General features: G+C 45.0%; 1 protein-coding gene across 1 annotated transcript in view; it reads left to right on the top strand.

Moving 5' to 3' along the window:
- Positions 1-1,479: 1,479 nt before the first annotated feature.
- LOC111963163 (CNK3/IPCEF1 fusion protein) overlaps positions 1,480-19,817 on the top strand; it is a 37,931-nt gene continuing 19,593 nt past the window's right edge. Inside the window, exons 1-11 of the mRNA XM_023986413.2 lie at positions 1,480-1,681; positions 2,399-2,486; positions 12,421-12,462; positions 14,098-14,217; positions 14,358-14,417; positions 15,216-15,284; positions 15,494-15,640; positions 17,580-17,713; positions 18,328-18,521; positions 18,643-18,729; positions 19,364-19,626. Coding sequence (XP_023842181.2) covers positions 1,524-1,681; positions 2,399-2,486; positions 12,421-12,462; positions 14,098-14,217; positions 14,358-14,417; positions 15,216-15,284; positions 15,494-15,640; positions 17,580-17,713; positions 18,328-18,521; positions 18,643-18,729; positions 19,364-19,626 — 1,362 coding nt within the window. The 5' untranslated portion in view covers positions 1,480-1,523. The remainder of the gene's footprint in view (positions 1,682-2,398; positions 2,487-12,420; positions 12,463-14,097; positions 14,218-14,357; positions 14,418-15,215; positions 15,285-15,493; positions 15,641-17,579; positions 17,714-18,327; positions 18,522-18,642; positions 18,730-19,363; positions 19,627-19,817) is intronic.

Raw genomic sequence — 19,817 nt, 5'->3', positions numbered from 1 at the left:
ATGAAATGTATTGTACAACAGACAAAATTCACAAATTCTACAGCACAACGGCAGAGTCATGGCTTGAGTGTAAAACTAATAACTCGATAATCCATGCTTTCTGGGAATGCTATAAAGTCCGGAAGTTGTGGGCATAGCTAGAAAGTTGGCTGTCAGAAGTATTACAATGTAAATGTACTTTTAATCCATCTGTCTGCATATTTCAAGACATGGCATATGGGGGTGTAGTGAGTTTCCCAATGGGCTGGACAATTCTCTTATCACTCATCTTGAAAAATCTTGGAAGTCAATCAATCCGCCATCATTGTCATAATGGAAAAATAGTTAAGAATGTTTTATTATTGAAACAGCATGGGTGACCGAAGAAAAACAAATTGGTAGAATTTAATGCAGGCACTCGGGATGGGGGTGTGAGCATGCGGGTCTGGCAGATGAGATGTAGTCATTCTTTGTGTCTGTAAGTTGTTGTTCGTTTGTATAAGTTGGTATCTGGAGTGTAAAAAATGTAATTAAAATAAAAAGATTAATAAAAAAATATTTTGGGGGGTGGATTCTTGTTTGGTTTGCTGTTTGAACTCTCGCTAAGACTGTCGTTAGGGCCACATGAGGGCAGGTACAGGGCATAACGTTGCCTCAAATAAGGGATTTCTTTGGCCAATAGGACCCATTTTATATCAGCTTGGTATTTTCAGGGTCGATAACTCTGAAAGAGAAAATCTCTTTCTACACAGTTGAAGTGAAAACTAGGTTGGGTGTGTCTGTCAATCATTTGCCTAATCACTTTTCCTGGAGCAGGTCAGGGTTGTAAGGGCGATATGAATGAACAGTATATAGATCTGGGGCCGGGCTTACGCTTCTGCCCTCACGCTTTCTGCCTTCACTTGCGCTTCTGCCCTCTGATGCACCTTTCCTTGCTGTTAAGAGTCTGATCACAGCAGCAGTAGGCCTAGACTACAATACAGTACACTACACGTTGTCTGTCTGTTGCTCGTGACCCCTGAAGCCTCTTCCTTTTGACCGTGTGAAGGGTCTGTAAATTAGTGGATTGCGCAAGGAGGAAATGGCCTGGCTCAGGAATGCAAACTTTGCCTGCTATATGGGAATCAGGTGTGGGAATCTGGAGTGACGCCTCCCTCCCGAGGGTTGAGCCAGAGATGGACATGAAGAATGCAGGGGAATTTCACCCCAGAGGTGCCGAGAGAGACATGGCCTCTTTTAAATCATGTGTGTCATAGAGCATTACAATTAATAACCCACATTTACTCTGCAGGAAACAACATGTTTGTCTGTAAAATGGAATCCAGAGCCATAAAAATCTGGAAAAACTGTTCCGACCAAGAATATGGCTGCTATGACGATTGATTGATTGACATTCACTGTAACATACTGTACACTTTCTTCTATGACTAAAACGATAACCTCTCAAACTCAACTCTCAAACCTCTCAAACTCAATTCTCTCCTTTCTTCCCCTCTCAGAACTACGGAGTGGAGACCGACAACCTAAAGGGTCTGGTGGTGAGGATGAGAGCGGCCACCAACGGCCTGCACATGTCCACGTCAGACCACAGGAAGAGCCCGACGTACAACGGCAGCACTTCCCGGAAACCTCCCAATAACTTCCTAACCTCTGTAGTGGAGCTCATCGGAGCCGCCAAGAGCCTCCTGGCCTGGCTGGACAGGTAAGACCTAACCTCCATGGTAACGATAGTCCTAGCTACATAAAATCTGCTCTATATATTCTAGCCCATGGACTGCCATTGGGGTTAGCTGTAACGTTAGTGTTTCCTACGCATAGGCGTCATTGAGCTCACTGAATCCCCTAATGACTAGAATATGCTGCTACGCTACACATTACAGGCATTGGTTTTCCTCGGCCTCTACAGACTAAAACAGAAACGCAGCTCCTCTCTCTCAGGAGAGTTTCCAGAAAGGGTTTGAGGACATATGAGTGAAATTGAGTACAAGTCTGGTGGTTTCCTCTACCGCTGTCTAGTCATTGTCCAGAGAATATCCAGATGAGATTTCAGAATCAATCTAGCCATACAGATGCAGATTCTTTTCATAGCATTTGTTTTCAAGATCACTCTGTCAGTTAACTTAACCAAAAGCAGTATTTTCTGAAAGTAGTAGTAGTGATGTTAACATGTTGACCTTTATTTTTTTCTTCTGAGGTTTGTTTCCAGATCCAAAATGTATATATTGTGATTAAAGGTTCACCAGTACTGTTCTTTTCCTATGAACTGCATTAGAGGTGGCTCGATGTCACTCTGTTGTCCCACTGTAAGATTTACCCCCTTCTCAAGCTCTCCTGACAACTACTGTATCTCAGTGCGGTCAGGGACATGACCTGAGGATGTCATGCCAAAATGGCCTTTCAATCTTCTCTCTCGTTGCAGTACGCCCCTGACTGGGATCAGTGACTTCACCACCACCAAGAATAAGATCATTCAGCTGTGTCTGGACCTCACCACCACAGTTCAACAGGTCTGCACGCTCTCTCGCCCTCGCCCTTCCCCACTCACTCACTCACTCACTCACTCACTCACTCACTCACTCACAACAGTGCACGAGTAGAGTAACTACTCAGGGCAGACTAGCCTATAGGCTAGCCTACTCCACTCAGGGCAGACTAGCCTATAGGCATACACATGTAGGATTAAGTAAAGGAGCAGAGGGTTATGGGAACTGGGGAGAGTGGGGGCTATGACAGGCTACTGGCTTCAGGCTGATGTCATGTCTGAACACAGTACAGGTTAGCTAATGAGGAGACCCCCAACCGCGGTGGTGTTTAATGGCAATCGCAGCCTCTGCGTTTACAGTTTCATAAAAACCTCTGGTGCTCTTTAAAAAGCATCTGCCGACATTCCGCAGGCTGCATTATTCCCCCGGCCATGTGGTTCCAGTTCCCCCCCAGCGGGAGAGCATACTGTCTGTGTGTACATCCTGTGGAGGATTAATGCACGGTGGGTTGAGGTAGTGGTACGGTGCTCTCCTTCACTGCCACATATTAGATGTTTACCTCCCTTTAAAAAGTAGCAAATCAGCAAACATCCTTCTAGGTTAAATGTGTTTGATTTGGCCACAGGCTGTCAGATTGCTAAGGGTCTATTTATATCAGATTTATAGAATGAATATTTCCAGGTTGTTTTCCAAACTGGTTATGTATGTATGTAGGCTCTGAAAGAAAACGAAAGGGGTTAGTTAAAGACCCAACAGAGTAGCATAGTGCCAAGCTTCTTTTTGACAGTTTCTTTCCCCAGGGTATCCCAACAATTGATAAACAGGCGTTTACATTTTATACACGTAGTGAAAATGGCTGTTGAGACTGCAGGTGCCGCTTTTGAAGGGTTATTGCTTCGAGTAATTTCCATTCCAGAGTGCCGATTGCCTCACCGATGTCTGGGATTTCAGCGGCCCGGTGATTTACTGTTTTGGGTCTCACCCTGGGTGTGGAGGAGGAGGAGAGGGGGAACTGAGGGGAGACATTTCCCACGGAGGCGTTTGAAGTGAAGGGTTTTTGTTGCAGCTTTGCTGTGCTGTACTGTAGGAGACCCCTTGGCCTACATGGCACTCAGCTGTGTGAGAGGCCCAGGTGGATATCTCTACAGTTCACCCAGGGGCTACATTATCCTGTCAGAGACACATGCAGGAAGTTACCTCCAATGCATGGACCAGTGTATCTCACATAGGCTTCAGACACTCTTGAACTCTCCCAAACGCACTGTGGGGGAGTATCACTGTGATTTCTATGGTGTGGGCGGGCTTCATGAGGTGACATGGCCTTTTCATGAACCTCCACCAAGAACGGGGCTTTTAGGATGGACAATTTATGTCCTGCTGGCTGAATGAACCCTATGTATACACGCACAATAGAGCACCGCAATAAAACAGCGAACATGCAGCCATCTCATCTGACCCGTGAGGTGAGAGCTTGCTCTGTCTTCCTGCATGACGGCAGTCGGGTCAAACACTAAGTGATGAGGTGGAGAGATATTGTGGGAGGAAAGGGATTGTCTGGAGGGCAGGTCTGAGTCCTCATGGTGTTTTGATATCTTGTTCTGTAAGATCCTGTACAACAGTCCAGTCTGGTCAGCTGTATGAATGGCTCCATGTTGGAATGTTGTACCAGCAGTCTTTTTGCCACTTCATCTCTCGGCTGGACAAATCTCTGGTTACAGATCAAAGGCTGCAGGGCCGTCTGGGGCGTCATCTGATCCTAGTCTGCCGTGGGAGGACAACCAGGGCGTGAGGAGGCTGAGGACTCGCTGCTATACCCAGAGAACGTTTCCTCAGTCTTTCCCTCTGGTCTTGGTTTCAATCTGGCATATGTATGAAGACTGCTTCAGTTTTGTGTTTGATGCAGATACGAGATGATTTTGTGTTCCACAGATCTTCCAAGGGATTATGTAAAAAAACACAGATCTGAAAGATTATGTCCAAGAATATTACATTCATATTATGCAATAATTATCTGCTTTTGATATAAAACAGTCTGCATGTGATTCACTTTGGCACAGTTTACACAAATCAAATCCGTGGCATATTATGATACTGTTTAGTCAATATTTTTGACCTCAAACCCAATAAATGTGTCTTTTTAGCATATCTGTCTTGACGTGTAGAATGCATTTCAACTTGATGTAGTCATCCAAATATAGACCTTGATGTAGTCATCCAAATATAGATTATGGCAAAAATATGTACTGGTTTGTGATGGAAGTCATGCCAAATTCTTTCCAAAACCATCACACGTCCTTGGCCGCGTTGGAAAGTAATTGAGGGGGAAGCATTGTGTTTTGGTACCAAAACTGAAACCTATGTTGGTATTTTATGCTGATTAGTTTTCCTTCCATGTTTGTTCTGGCAGTTTGTCACTAGCTAAAGGAAAATATAGTTTTTATACAGTACCAGTCAAAGTTTGGACACATCTACTCATTCCAGGGTTTTTCTTTATTTGTACTATTTTGTACATTGTAGAATAACAGTGAAGACATCAAAACTATGAAATAACACATATGGAATAATGTAGTAGCCAAAAAKGTGTTTAACAAATAYAAATATATTTTATATTTGAGATTCTTCAAAGTAGCCACCCTTTGCTTTGATGACAGCTTTGCACACTCTTGGCATTCTTTCAACCAGCTTCACCTGGAATACTTTTCCAACAGTATGGAAGGAGTTCCCACATATGCTGAGCACTTGTTGGCTGCTTTTCCTTCACTCTGCAGTCCAACTCCTCTTAAACCATCTCAATTGGATTGAGATCGGGTGATTGTAGAGGCCAGGTCATCTGATGCAGCACTCCATCACTCTCCTTCATCAAATAACCCTTACACAGCCTGGAGGTGTGTTGGGTCATTGTCCTGTTGAAAAACAAATGATAGTCCCACTAAGCGCAAACCACATGGGATGACGTATCGCTGCAGAATGCTGTGGTAGCCATGCTGGCTAATTGTGCCTTGAATTCTAAATAAATCACTGACAGTATCAACAGCAAAGCACCCCCACACCACCTCCTCTATGCTTCACAGTGGGAACCACACATGCGGAGATCATCTGTTCACCTACTCTGCGTCTCACAAAGACACGCCGGTTTGGAACCAAAAATCTCAAATTTGGACTCATCAGACCAAAGGACAAATTTCCTCCGGTCTAATGTCCATTGCTCGTTCTTCTTGGCCCGAGCAAGTCTCTTCTTACTATTGGTGTCCTTTAGTAGTGGTTTCTTTGCAGCAATTCGACCATGAAGGCAGTCTCCTCTGAACAGTTGATGTTGAGATGGGTCTTACTTGAACTCAGTGAAGCATTTATTTGGGCTGCAATTTCTGAGGCTGGTAACTCTCTAATGAACTTATCCTCTGCAGCAGAGGTAACTCTGGGTCTTCCTTTCCTGTGGCGGTCCTCATGAGAGCCAGTTTCTTCATAGCGCTTGATGGTTTTAGCGACTGCACTTCAAAGTTCTTGAAATGTTCCATATTGACTGACCTTCATGTCTTAAAGTAATGATGGACTGTCGTTTCTCTTTGCTTATTTGAGCTGTTCTTGCCATAATATGAACTTGGTAATTTCCCAAATCTTCTGTATACCACCCCCACCTTGTCACAACACAACTGATTGGCTCAAATGCATTAAGAAGGAAAGGAATTCCACAAGTTAACTTTTAACAAGACACACCTGCTAATTGAAATGCATTCCAGGTGACTACCTCATAAAGTTGGTTGAGAGAATGCCAAGAGTGTGCAAGGCTTTTACCAAGGCAAAGGGTGGCTAACAATGTTTTGGTTATGACATGATTCCATGTGTTATTTCATAGTTTCGATGTCTTCAATATTATTCTACAGTGTAGAAAATACTAAAAATAAAGAAAAACCCTCGAATGAGTAGGTGTGTCCAAACTTTTGACTGTTATTGTATGTGCATCAGTATCCCAAAAGAAAACACTCAGCTCAGTGCAGATCATAAGACGATTCTAGAGAGAGACTGCTGGAAAAAGTCATGGCGCTAAAGGACAAACCAGTGCTCGTCTATCATCAGCCTTCATGGTTTTCACAGATAAGCTAGAAAATCTTGTCCATTCAAATACAACAATGGTCTGACAAGCCAAGTGTATTTGCTGACAGTTACTCCTCCCCCTTGGGCCATAGGAAAATGTAAGGTAGGGGAATATGGAAATTCTCGGTCGTCCCCCATACGTTGTCTGCACAACGGTGGCTAAGCAACAGTGGCTCCCTCTGACCAGCCATAACCAGGGGTCCTTTCACCACCGGACCACAGGCCACAAGTCCTCCAGCTGTCTTAGGAGGCTGTTACTTCAGCTGTGAGCCCAGGCAGGCCCAGCTGCAGTCTGGGGAAGGGGGACCCTGGGAGAGGGCCAGGGCCGAGGGGCTTCTGTCTGTGGATGACACAGCAGTTACTATAGGATGTTCCCAACTTCTCCACTCCCCTGGTAGTCACACAGCAGCTACTGTTTCTTTCTTTTTTTGCAGGAGACTCGCCTATCTATCAAATACATGGGAACACAGTGCTAAACAGTATTTTGTTTACTGAAGTCTCCAAAGAACAATTCCCCATAAAGGGTGGGATGAGTATGGGTTGTTGGTCACCTTGAAGTTAGAGGATATGGTTCTTACAATGTACCAAGTTGTGTTTTCTAGATGTAAGGTTCCTTCATTTACACTGAAACCCCACTACAAGTTCTGCAATTATATTGTCCCCAAGGTTATAAAGAGATGTAATTTGACTCAGAAAGCTGTTTTATTGTAGGCCTTGTCCATCTCCCACAGTCCGATACACTACATGACCAAAAGTATGCTCATCGAACATCTCATTRRAAAAACATGGGCATTAATATGGAGTTGGTCCCCCCTTTGCTACTCTAACAGCCTCCATCCACTCTTCTGCGAAGACTTTCCACTAGATGTTGGAATATTGCTGCTGGGATTTGCTTCCATTCAGCCACGAGTATTAGTGAGGTCGGGCACTGATGTTGGGCAATTAGGCCTAGATCTCAATTGYCGTTCTAATTCATCCCAAAGGTGTTCAATGGGGTTGAGGTCAGGGCTCTGTGCAGGCCAGTCAAGTTCTTTCACACCGATCTCGACAAACCATTTCTGTATGGACCTCGCTTTGTGCACGGGGGCANTGAACTTATCCTCTGCAGCAGAGGTAACTCTGGGTCTTCCTTTCCTGTGGCGGTCCTCATGAGAGCCAGTTTCTTCATAGCGCTTGATGGTTTTAGCGACTGCACTTCAAAGTTKTTGAAATGTTCCATATTGACTGACCTTCATGTCTTAAAGTAATGATGGACTGTCYTTTCTCTTTGCTTATTTGAGCTGTTCTTGCCATAATATGAACTTGGTAWTTTKCCAAATCTTCTGTATACCACCCCCACCTTYTCACAACACAACTGATTGGCTCAAATGCATTAAGAAGGAGAGGAATTCCACAAGTTAACTTTTAACAAGACACACCTGCTAATTGAAATGCATTCCAGGTGACTACCTCATAAAGTTGGTTGAGAGAATGCCAAGAGTGTGCAAGGCTTTTACCAAGGCAAAGGGTGGCTAACAATGTTTTGGTTATGACATGATTCCATGTGTTATTTCATAGTTTCGATGTCTTCAATATTATTCTACAGTGTAGAAAATACTAAAAATAAAGAAAAACCCTCGAATGAGTAGGTGTGTCCAAACTTTTGACTGTTATTGTATGTGCATCAGTATCCCAAAAGAAAACACTCAGCTCAGTGCAGATCATAAGACGATTCTAGAGAGAGACTGCTGGAAAAAGTCATGGCGCTAAAGGACAAACCAGTGCTCGTCTATCATCAGCCTTCATGGTTTTCACAGATAAGCTAGAAAATCTTGTCCATTCAAATACAACAATGGTCTGACAAGCCAAGTGTATTTGCTGACAGTTACTCCTCCCCCTTGGGCCATAGGAAAATGTAAGGTAGGGGAATATGGAAATTCTCGGTCGTCCCCCATACGTTGTCTGCACAACGGTGGCTAAGCAACAGTGGCTCCCTCTGACCAGCCATAACCAGGGGTCCTTTCACCACCGGACCACAGGCCACAAGTCCTCCAGCTGTCTTAGGAGGCTGTTACTTCAGCTGTGAGCCCAGGCAGGCCCAGCTGCAGTCTGGGGAAGGGGGACCCTGGGAGAGGGCCAGGGCCGAGGGGCTTCTGTCTGTGGATGACACAGCAGTTACTATAGGATGTTCCCAACTTCTCCACTCCCCTGGTAGTCACACAGCAGCTACTGTTTCTTTCTTTTTTTGCAGGAGACTCGCCTATCTATCAAATACATGGGAACKCAGTGCTAAACAGTATTTTGTTTACTGAAGTCTCCAAAGAACAATTCCCCATAAAGGGTGGGATGAGTATGGGTTGTTGGTCACCTTGAAGTTAGAGGATATGGTTCTTACAATGTACCAAGTTGTGTTTTCTAGATGTAAGGTTCCTTCATTTACACTGAAACCCCACTACAAGTTCTGCAATTATATTGTCCCCAAGGTTATAAAGAGATGTAATTTGACTCAGAAAGCTGTTTTATTGTAGGCCTTGTCCATCTCCCACAGTCCGATACACTACATGACCAAAAGTATGCTCATCGAACATCTCATTRRAAAAACATGGGCATTAATATGGAGTTGGTCCCCCCTTTGCTACTCTAACAGCCTCCATCCACTCTTCTGCGAAGACTTTCCACTAGATGTTGGAATATTGCTGCTGGGATTTGCTTCCATTCAGCCACGAGTATTAGTGAGGTCGGGCACTGATGTTGGGCAATTAGGCCTAGATCTCAATTGYCGTTCTAATTCATCCCAAAGGTGTTCAATGGGGTTGAGGTCAGGGCTCTGTGCAGGCCAGTCAAGTTCTTTCACACCGATCTCGACAAACCATTTCTGTATGGACCTCGCTTTGTGCACGGGGGCAATGTCATGCTTAAACAGGAAAGGGCCTTCCCCAAACTGTTGCTACAAAGTTGGAAGCACAGAATTGTCTAGAAATGTCATTGTATGCTGTAGCGTTAAGATTTCCCTTCACTGGAGCTAAGGGGCCTAGCCCAAACCATGAAAAACAGCCCCAGACCGTTATTCCTCCTCCACCAAACTTTACAGTTGGCACTGCATTGGGGCAGGTAGCGTTCTCCTGGCATCCGCCGAACACAGATTCGTCCGTCAGACTGCCGGATGGTGAAGAGTGATTCTTGACATTGCATATGTTGAGCTTAGGCTTGTGTGCGGCTGCTCGGTCATGGAAACCCATTTCATGAAGCTCCCGACGAACAGTTATTGTGCTGACGTTGCTTCCAGAGGCAGTTTGGAACTCTGTAGTGAGTGTTGCAACCGAGGACAGACGGTGSTCCCGTTCTGTGAGCTTGTGTGYKCTACCYCTTCGCGGCTGAGTCGTTGTTGCTCCTAGATGTCTCCACTTCATAATAACAGCACTTACAGRTGACCGGAGCAGAAATTTGACGAACTGACTTGTTGGAAAGTTGGTGTCCTATGATGTTGCCCTATGACGGTGCCATGTTGAAAGTCACTGAGCTCTTCAATATGGCCATTCTACTGTCCATGTTTGTCTATGGAGATTGCATGGCTGTGTGCTAGAATTTATACACCTGCCAGCAATGGGTGTGGCTGACAATGCCGAATCCACAATTTTGAAGGGTTTTGTGTATACAGTTGAAGTTTATAGTTTACGGCAGGTAGCCTAGTGGTTAGAGCGTTGGACTAGTAAKCGAAAGGTTGCAAGATTGAATCCCCGAGCTGACAAGGTAAAAATCAGTCGTTCTGCCCCTGAACAAGGCAGTTAACCCACTGTTCCTAGGCCGTCATTGAAAATAAGAATTTGTTCTTAACTGACTTGCCTAGTTAAATAAAGGTAAAATACATAAAAATAAACATACACTTAGGTTGGAGTCATTAACTCGTTTTTCAACCACTCCACAAATTTCTTGTTAACAAACTATAGTTTTGGCAAGTCGGTTAGGACATCTACTTTGCACATCACACAAGTCATTTCTCCAACAATTGTTTACAGACAGATTATTTCACTTATAATTCACTGTATCACAATTCCAGTGGGTCAGAAGTTTACATACACTAAGTTGACTGTGCCTTTAAACAGCTTGGAAAATTCCAGAAAATMATGTCATGGCTTTAGAAGCTTCTGATGGGCTAATTGACATCATTTGAGTCAATTGGAGGTGTACCTGTGGATGTATCTCAAGGCCTGCCTTCAAACGCAGTGCCTCTTTGCTTGACATTGTGGGAAAATCAAAAGACCTCAGAAAAAAAATTGTAGACCTCCACAAGTCTGGTTCATCCTTAGGAGCCATTTCCAAATGCTGGAAGGTACCACGTTCATCTGTACAAACAATAGTACGCAGGTATGAACACCATGTGACCACGCAGCCGTCATACCGCTCAGGTTGGAGACGTGTTCTGTCTCCTKGAGATGAACATACTTTGGTGCGAAAAATGCGAATCAATCCCAGAACAGCAGCAAAGGACCCTGTGAAGATTCTGGAGGAAACGGGTACAAAAGTATCTATATCCACAGTAAAACGAGTCCTATATCGACATAACCTGAAAGGCTGCTCAGCAAGGAAGAAGCCACTGCTCCAAAACCGCTATAAAAAAGCCAGACTACGGTTTGCAGCTGCACATGGGGACAAAGATCGTACTTTTTGGCGAAATGTCCTCTGGTCTGATGAAATAAAAATAGAACTGTTTGGCCATAATGACCATCATTATGTTTGTAGGAAAAAGGGGGAGGCTTGCAAGCCGAAGAACACCATCCCAACCGTGATGCACGGGGGTGGCAAAATCATGTTGTGGGGGTGCTTTGCTGCAGGAGGGACTGGTGCACTTCACAAAATAGATGGCATCATGAGGTAGGAAAATTGTGGATATATTGAAGCAACATCTCAAGACATCAGTCAGGAAGTTAAASCTTGGTCGCAAATGGGTCTTCCAAATGGACAATCAAATCAAATCACATTTATTTATATAGCCCTTCGTACATCAGCTGATATCTCAAAGTGCTGTACAGAAACCCAGCCTAAAACCCCAAACAGCAAGCAATGCAGGTGTAGAAGCACGGTGGCTAGGAAAAACTCCATAGAAAGGCCAAAACCTAGGAAGAAACCTAGAGAGGAACCAAGCTATGAGGGGTGGCCAGTCCTCTTCTGGCTGTGCCAGGTGGAGATTATAACAGAACATGGCCAAGATGTTCAAATGTTCATAAAAMACTATGACCCCAAGCATACTTTCAAAGTTGMGGCAAAATGGTTTAAGGACAACAAAGTCAAGGTATTGGAGTGGCCATCACAAAGCCCTGACCTCAATCCTCTAGATAATTTGTGGGCAGAACTGAAAAAGCGTGAGCGAGCAAGGAGGCCTACAAACCTAACTTAGTTACACCAGCTCTGTCAGGAGGAATGGGCCAAAATTCACCCAACTTATTGTGGGAAGCTTGAGGAAGGCTACCCAAAACGTTTGACCCTCGTTAAACAATTTATATTCAYTMCTGCCAAATACTAATTGATGTATGTAAACTTCTGTGATGAAAGAAATAAAAGCTGAAATAAGTWATTTTCTCTAATATTATTCTGACATTTCACATTCTTAAAATAAAGTGGTGATCCTAACTGACCTAAYACAGGGAATTTGTCCTAGGATTAAATGTCAGGAATTGTGAAAAACTGAGTTTAAATGTAATTGGCTAAGGTGTATGTAAACTTCCGACTTAAACTGTATGTAGTATATATCTGGATATTTGATCACATATTTGCCTATCCCCTATACCTTGTTTTTATTTACTTTCTTTGCTGTGAAAGAACCTCTTCCTGTGTTTTGATGTGGAGCATTGAGATGCAGCCCAGCTAACATGTCTCTCCTCCTCCACAGGACTGCACTGTTTACGAGATGGAGGAAAAGATCCTGGAAGTTGTAAGTATATCTCCCCTCTTTGTTGTTTCCACATTCCCGCTTTCTATAGTAGCACTCCGGGAAAGTCTGTTTGAGCCTTTGGGGAGACGTAGCTCTATAATCCGTTACATGGAGATTAGGTGACATGCTTACAGGGCAGTCTCCCTCAGCGATAATAGTGTAGGCAGGGGCTATGGCACTTTGGTTAAAGAGGTGTCTAAAATGTGCCCTGGCCATCAATCAGTTTCCTGTCCCTGACACTCTCCAGACTCTGAGCTGACACTGGACTTCTTCCCTCTCAGACACCCTTATTGTAATCATTTTTGTTTCGTACATTTTACCCTGTTTTCTCCACAATTTTGTGATATCCAATTGGTAGTTAGTCTTGTCCCATCGCTGCAACTCCCCTACAGACTCYGGAAAGGCGGCGATCGAGAGCCATGTGCCCTCCGAAACACGACCCTGCCAAGCCGCACTGCTTCTTGACACACTGCTTGCTTAACCCGGAAGCCAGCCGCACCAATGTGTTGGAGGAAACACTGTCCAGCTGGCGAGGGAAGTCTGCTTGCAGGTGCCCAGCCCACCACAAGGAGTCGCTAGAGCGCGATGGGATAAGGAAATCCCATCCGGTCAAACCCTCCCCTAACCCTGACGACGCTGGGCCAATTGTGCGTCGCCTCATGGGTCTCCCGACCACAGCTAGCTGTGACACAGCCTGGAATTGAACCCAGGTCTGTAGTGATGCCTCAACTACTGCGATGCAGTGCCTTAGACCGCTGCACCACTCGAGAGGCCCCCCTCTGACACCCTTGATGAACTCTGCTGCAGACACACAAAATAGCTAGACTTCTGTCTACACTGTTTAGAGTCTTCTCCATGCCGAACTTGTTGTTCAATGAACTGTCCCGGGAAAAGTATTTTAGTTACAGCCTGGTCCCAATCAATGGTGAATAGTAGCATTGATTTTCTTGTTTCTTTACAAATTCCTGTCAAATGATCTGGTTATAGACATGTGTGGTCAACCCGAAAATTCAATTTGAGCTAAAATAAGTTTGATTTAACGTTTGACTGTCCACATCTGTATGTAGGCACAACTGTGTTGTTGTGAGTGTTCACACATGATGCTTGTTTCTCGCCTGAGAAGAAAAAGTTCTTTCTTCTCTGAGCGTCACTAAAATGCCCCCACTAATGATGACAAAGTGGTGAGATTGTCCATAATGACCTAGAAAGGGGTGGGGGGGGTGACATTGATGACCCTCACCCCCCTCCTCTCTCCCTCACCCCTCTTCCCTGAGGAGGGTGATAATGTCCCCAGAGACTTGCTGCTGAGGGACAGGGCCTCTCGTCACCAGACCGCTGGCCGGCAGTCCACCCCTCTAACACTGCATGAATGCAGACAGCCAAAGAAATAACACTTCTTTGGTGACAGGCGGTAGCTACATAATCATGTGACAGGACATTAAATCACTGGGCTGGTCATGTAATCACAGCAGTCATAAAAGCACACAGTCACTGTTTGACAATAAGACTTAAATCAAATTAATTTGATGAGATCGATTCATGAAATTCCATGAGATTTTGTTTTCATTCTTTGGGTTYTTTGTTTGGTTTTCCTGTCTTGCTTAAAGGGGTTTCCTCCCCCCTCTCTCATTGCAGTCCAAGGTCCTGAACAGCATCTGTGACCAGACCATGAGAACAACCTCTGACCCTCTGATGAGCCAATCAGCATGCTTGGATGAAGTTCTGCTCAACAACATCAAGCCTGGGGAGGGACTGGTGAGGAATGCTGCATGGGAGTTTCCAGTTTAACCCCAAACCCACTGAATTACAAGCTACATTTATCTAGTGTACCTCAACTTTCTCACAAGTTCAAACTGTCTCAGAAATTCATGTTCCTTATGTTCATATTCCTACAGGGTATGTACATCAAATCCACCTATGATGGACTTCATGTCATCACAGGGACCACAGAGCATGTAAGTATTGTGGCCACAGAGGAACAATTTAGTAGATCTTAGTGAAAACCATCCTAGTGAACGCACCTTGCTCCTTTTGTTCAGTTAGTCTAAATGTGCACCTTTTTGTCGGTCTTATCTACTTCTCACGGTTCAATATACATCCTGTTGATATAGCAACTCTTAATGTTTTGCATAAACAATAGTTGCCAAGTTCTGATGGGGAGACAGTTAAGGGTGGGCTTCAAACAGTACATCTTCTTTCCAACCCAACCTGCCCCCCCCCCCATTCTGAGGGTGCTCAAGGGCATTGCTGTTTACCACTGAGCTAGGATAGCAGTGTAAATGTGTTCCTTACCAAGCAGTGGAGAGAGGCGTTTAGAGGTTAAATAATATAGCTGTTCCTGTCTTCATCATCCATTTAAGAATCACAAACTTCAACAGTAAAGCGTCCTCCTTCAGAGAAATGTTGGCAGCAGCGCCATTACAGCCTAATTATCATGCCTCCAGTCGTTAAGGATGAATCCAACCTTAACTCATCATATGACTCATTCATTCCTTTGACATTCACATGCATAATGTGACGACGTATTCATAAAGAGGGCGTTTGTGTTGTTTAGTCAGAMTTATGTAAAACGTATATTTCCTCAGGGGCTTATTAAGTGGTCTGTTTCATAACAAGCCCATACATGGCACTTCTGACGACAAAGCGAACAGATGAAGGTGGAGTTATCCAGGGGCTAATACTACATGAAGGTGTTGTCTCTGAGCTAGGGGGGTTTGATTACTAATCCTGTCCTCTCCTCTCTGTGTTGTCAGTCCCCSGCAGACATGACCAGGAAGATCCATGGGGGTGATGAGGTGATCCAGGTCAACCAGCAGACAGTGGTGAGCGCCCGGCACCTGTTATCTCTGAAACCTGTCACAGAGAAAGGTTCAAGCAGTTGGAATGTGTTCCTTGCAGTTGACCTGACTACAGTGTGACATAATAATTTCATAGGGGGGAAGTCTTCTAGTTTCTTGCTGTGCCTCTTTCTGTTGTCCTCCGCTATGATGTACTGACACTGATCGATCTGTGCTGCTGTGCCTTGTCTCAGGTGGGTTGGCAGCTGAAGAACCTGGTGGGGAAGCTGAGAGAGGACCCTAAAGGTGTAGTCCTGCTGCTGAAGAAGAGACCTACAGGCACCTGCGGGTTCACACCTGCCCCTCTCAAGAACATGCGCTGGAAACCGCCCATGGCGCAGGTGCCCACCCCAAACCCCTTAATCTTTTACTTGGGTGTTCTTACCAAAGCAGTGTTATGGTTATTGTTCATATTACCTTTTGTTGGATGTGCCTCATGAGGGAGTATGGAGAAATGTTTGAGTGTAACAAGCCTAGACAAGTGTAGGAACCAGCCTGAGAGTTGGAGGAAAATATCCTGGAAGCTGCAGGGCTGAGGACAATGCAGAGCTGTTCTCCATTCAGTGATGGCATCCAAATAAACAACAGCTACTGTACTCACACACTGGTGATGATGTCACTCAGACTGTGTCATCAGTAGTGGCAGCCAGCAGTCTGTGAGTCAGTCTGCAGAGACAGGAGATAGCATCTCCTTCAGTGGAGAATATAGCTGCTTTGGAAGTGGTTTGTGTAGGTGTGTGTAGAATCAGATCAACATCCAGCAGTAGGGTGGGAATCCTCAGTAGTATGGCCTGTATGATGGGGCTGGGCGGCAGGGTAGCCTAGTGGTTAGAGCGTTGGACTAGTAACCGAAAGGTTGCAAGTTCAAATCCCCGAYCTGACAAGGTACAAATCTGTCGTTCTGCCCCTGAACAGGCAGTTAACCCACTGTTCCTAGGCCGTCATTGAAAATAAMAKTTTMTTCTTAACTGACTTGCCTAGTTAAATAAAGGTAAAAAAATAAATAATAATAAAATAAAGTCTCCATGGATGACAAGTATTTCAATAGGTCGCTCAGTGATTCAGCTCACTGGGTACAGCTTGGGTACACCCTCTTTTGAGAACGTTCAATCCCCAAAGGTTTGCTTTAGCGGAGAATCAAGTCTGAGGGTACCGACAAGATCTGTGTTAATAAAGTTATGTAATGGTAATCCAATTCACCACTTTTCTCATATGGGAACAATTAGGATCTGGCTAAGCTCTTACCCACAGCAATGCACCTGAGCCACGACTGCAGTAACTGGGGCTCCACAGGGAACAATAGGTTGTTGTAACCGAACCTGTGCTCTGGTCCTGGCACTGCCTCGTTATGCCTCTGGAGGCTGCTTCTGCCTTGGGAAAATCAGATCACATATCAGACCAGAGATGGTTTCACTTAKCAAAGAACCTTTCATCACAAAGATACCAGATCACTCTGGACTTGTCCACCGCCGTGTTTGAACAGGGTGTCAGGAATCAAAGCTCCACATCTTGGGTTTAATGATAAGAGAGAGGCGTCGGTGTGTTAAACAATGGTGGATCACACAGTGATTCAGGAGTGACACAGGGTTCTACAGGTATCCTGGTAATAGGGGAGGAGGTGAGCGTAGACGTACCAGTATTTACTGTGTTTGATGCAGAGTGAAACTGAACATGGTCAATTTACCAAGTAGTGTGGTTTTAAAATAGCACCATAGCTGTGGTAGAATAGTATGGTTTCTTAAAACTATGTTGCTGCAGCTATTTTGGATTATCCTCAAAATACTTCCATTCATTAGATACTACTGCACTGTCGGAGCTAGGAACACAAGCATTTTGCTACACCCGCAATAACATCTGCTAAATATGTGTATGTGACCAATAAAACGTGATTTGATTCTCTAAATAGGGTAGTATAGATTTAAAGAGACATAGGCAAATATAATGTGGGGAAGGGGATACCTAGTCAGTGACCTGCCATATGTAGGATAATCCAGCTCCTTCCTAACAAGTAGTGTTTAGAATGACTTGGTTAGGGTATGTAAACACAGCAGAAGAGACTTTAGGTAATCAACCATCCGTTATTGTAATGAATGTTGGAAGTTTAAAAATGTGACAAAAGTCATCGGCTAGAGTAGACTATAGGATGTGGCAAAAGGGGGAAACACTCTTCCTTGCCAACAAGTTACGTTTAGATTTTATAGTAGACATAATAGGTAATAGGTCCTATGAGGGGAGCATTTTTCTGACAGATTGTATTTTTTATTTTATTTTTTATTTCAGAGTACTCCTTCCCTGAACAAAACCCAGTCTCCAGGCTGTTCCACAGACAGCTCCACCAAGGAGAAACCAGCCATCCTGGACCTGTACATCCCCCCTCCCCCCTCAGTACCCTACACCCCACGATGTGTACCCCTGTAAGTACACTATGCCCAGGAGGGTTACCAGGAAAAACCTTAGGCTCAAGTTATAGGTTTAGAATTTGCTGTGTTCTGGCCCTATGCTACAGGGTGAGTCAAGGGTCTGTGTGGGCCCCTGTAACKCTGCARTGAGGGAGTRGTGCACCCACAGACAGCCTACACTCATTCTCCAGCTCCATGCTCCTGGCTTTGAAGTTTGGATAATGAGTGGTTCAGCCCCCTGATCATTCGCRACTCTCCTCTTGCCTATAAACCCCCACAGCAGAGCACATTCATTTGTGCCGACTCCATCCAGCTCCGCTCACGCCACAGCCAGACCTTATGCAACAGCCTCTCTGTTTCATCTGCCTCCTCAGACACCCTCCCTCTCTCGCTGTATCTCTCCCTCTCTGTCCATGTATGCCAGTGACCAGGCTGTTGCTGCATTCACCATGTTTACCAGATAGTGAATCATCCTTTTTTTGCCGTTTAGTGGACTCTCATATCCACAGCAACTTTAGTTAGGAACTGAGCAAAAGCATAAAGCAAATTTGACAGATTATTTTATCTCCCTCCTTGTGTTCTCACCTATATGAAATGGGACATTGCTAATCAGTATTTTCTGTCCACAGAGAGAGTAAGATCAGCTCGTACTCGAGCATCAGTAAGATCAGACCAAAGGGTTCGGAGTCGCCCAACTCCTTCCTGGACCTGGAGAGTCGAAAACGCTTCACCATCGCAGACTACGAGAAGATGGGCGTGGCCTACCCCATCGAGGCCAATGTAATTCAGCCCAGGATGAGGGAACGCATCACCTCATCTCGTGGTTAGTAGTATCCTACCCCACTGTAACCACACACACACACAAGGCCCACTCGTTATACAATTCAAGACAATATTCAAAACCAGTGAACCAAAATATTCWAACTTTTTGTATTTCTGCTTAGGTAAGCCCCGCCCCCTCTCCATGCCAGTGGACACCTGTCTTGGAGTGGCAGACACCTATGCCAAGCCCTGGACACAAGGCCGGAAAGGTAACAAACACACACCATAGACCCATCTTCTGAGTTACTGCAGAACAACAACTTAACCACCAGAAATCTAATTGACCACAACCTCAATCAGATTATCCAGTTCACACCTTCAACAGCTAAATARATGAGAACAAATTATAGAATTCACCCCTCCAATGACCTTGGAGGCATGGCACCTCTGCTTAATTTACCAATGAATGAACCATGTGATTAGTGTCAACTCAGAGCCATACTCTAGCTCTTGCCTGGATTGGATTAACTATAGTTTACAGCAACAAGATCAGTTCCTCATCCTCTGGTCTCCTTGGAGAGAACAGACACATGGCTATGAATGCACAGACAGAGCCTTCAAACAGTCTCTCTGCTGGAGACCCAATTACACTGCAATGGTAGAGGAGTGGGTGAATGTTTTAATTGGCTGAGATGCCTGTGCAATTCTCCTCCACAGCCAACACATGCTGTAGAGATCCAGAGTACTCCTCTTTTAATGGGACAGTGCTTCTCTATAATACATTTAAGGCCTACTGAAGATATGCCCTAAAATCAACAAGTTATTCTCAACAACGTGCATTTGTACAAAGTATTACTTTTTTTTGTAAGATAATTGTACTAAATATGTGCATTTCCCCTCCAGGCGAGGATCTCCTGTACAGATACCTGAGCAACGAGCGGATCCCCACCATTGCTGAGGAGGTCCCATTAGTGGCGCCGCCCTACAGGCCAGTGGGGGAAAAGCAGCTGGTCCGAGGGGTGGACCACATCCGGGGCAGCCGCTACTATGCCAACCAGGACCTCCACAACAGCGCCACCATCCCCTACCAGGACCACGACCTGGGCAGCAAAAAGACCCCCGTAGCCCCCGCCTCCAAACGCCCCCCGGCAGAGCCCTCGCTACTGGTCAGTTGGATCACGCGGCTTAAGCTATTGACTCACTGATGATGCGCTTCCTGTACGGGGCTTCCTGTTCCTGTCTGTCTTCTCCTCAGTGCCTTTTGTCCTCCGGCTGTTTGCAATGGGCTCTCCCCTCTCACACTTTCTCCCTGCCTCCCTGCCTACCCAGTGTTACTACTACTGTACTACTACACCAC

The sequence above is a fragment of the Salvelinus sp. IW2-2015 genome, linkage group LG4q.2, assembly GCF_002910315.2.
Source record: "Salvelinus sp. IW2-2015 linkage group LG4q.2, ASM291031v2, whole genome shotgun sequence".
NCBI classification, from domain to species: Eukaryota; Metazoa; Chordata; class Actinopteri; order Salmoniformes; family Salmonidae; genus Salvelinus; species Salvelinus sp. IW2-2015.
The sequence above is the reverse complement of the archived record's forward strand: the minus strand, read 5'-3'. Positions and strand labels throughout refer to the sequence as shown.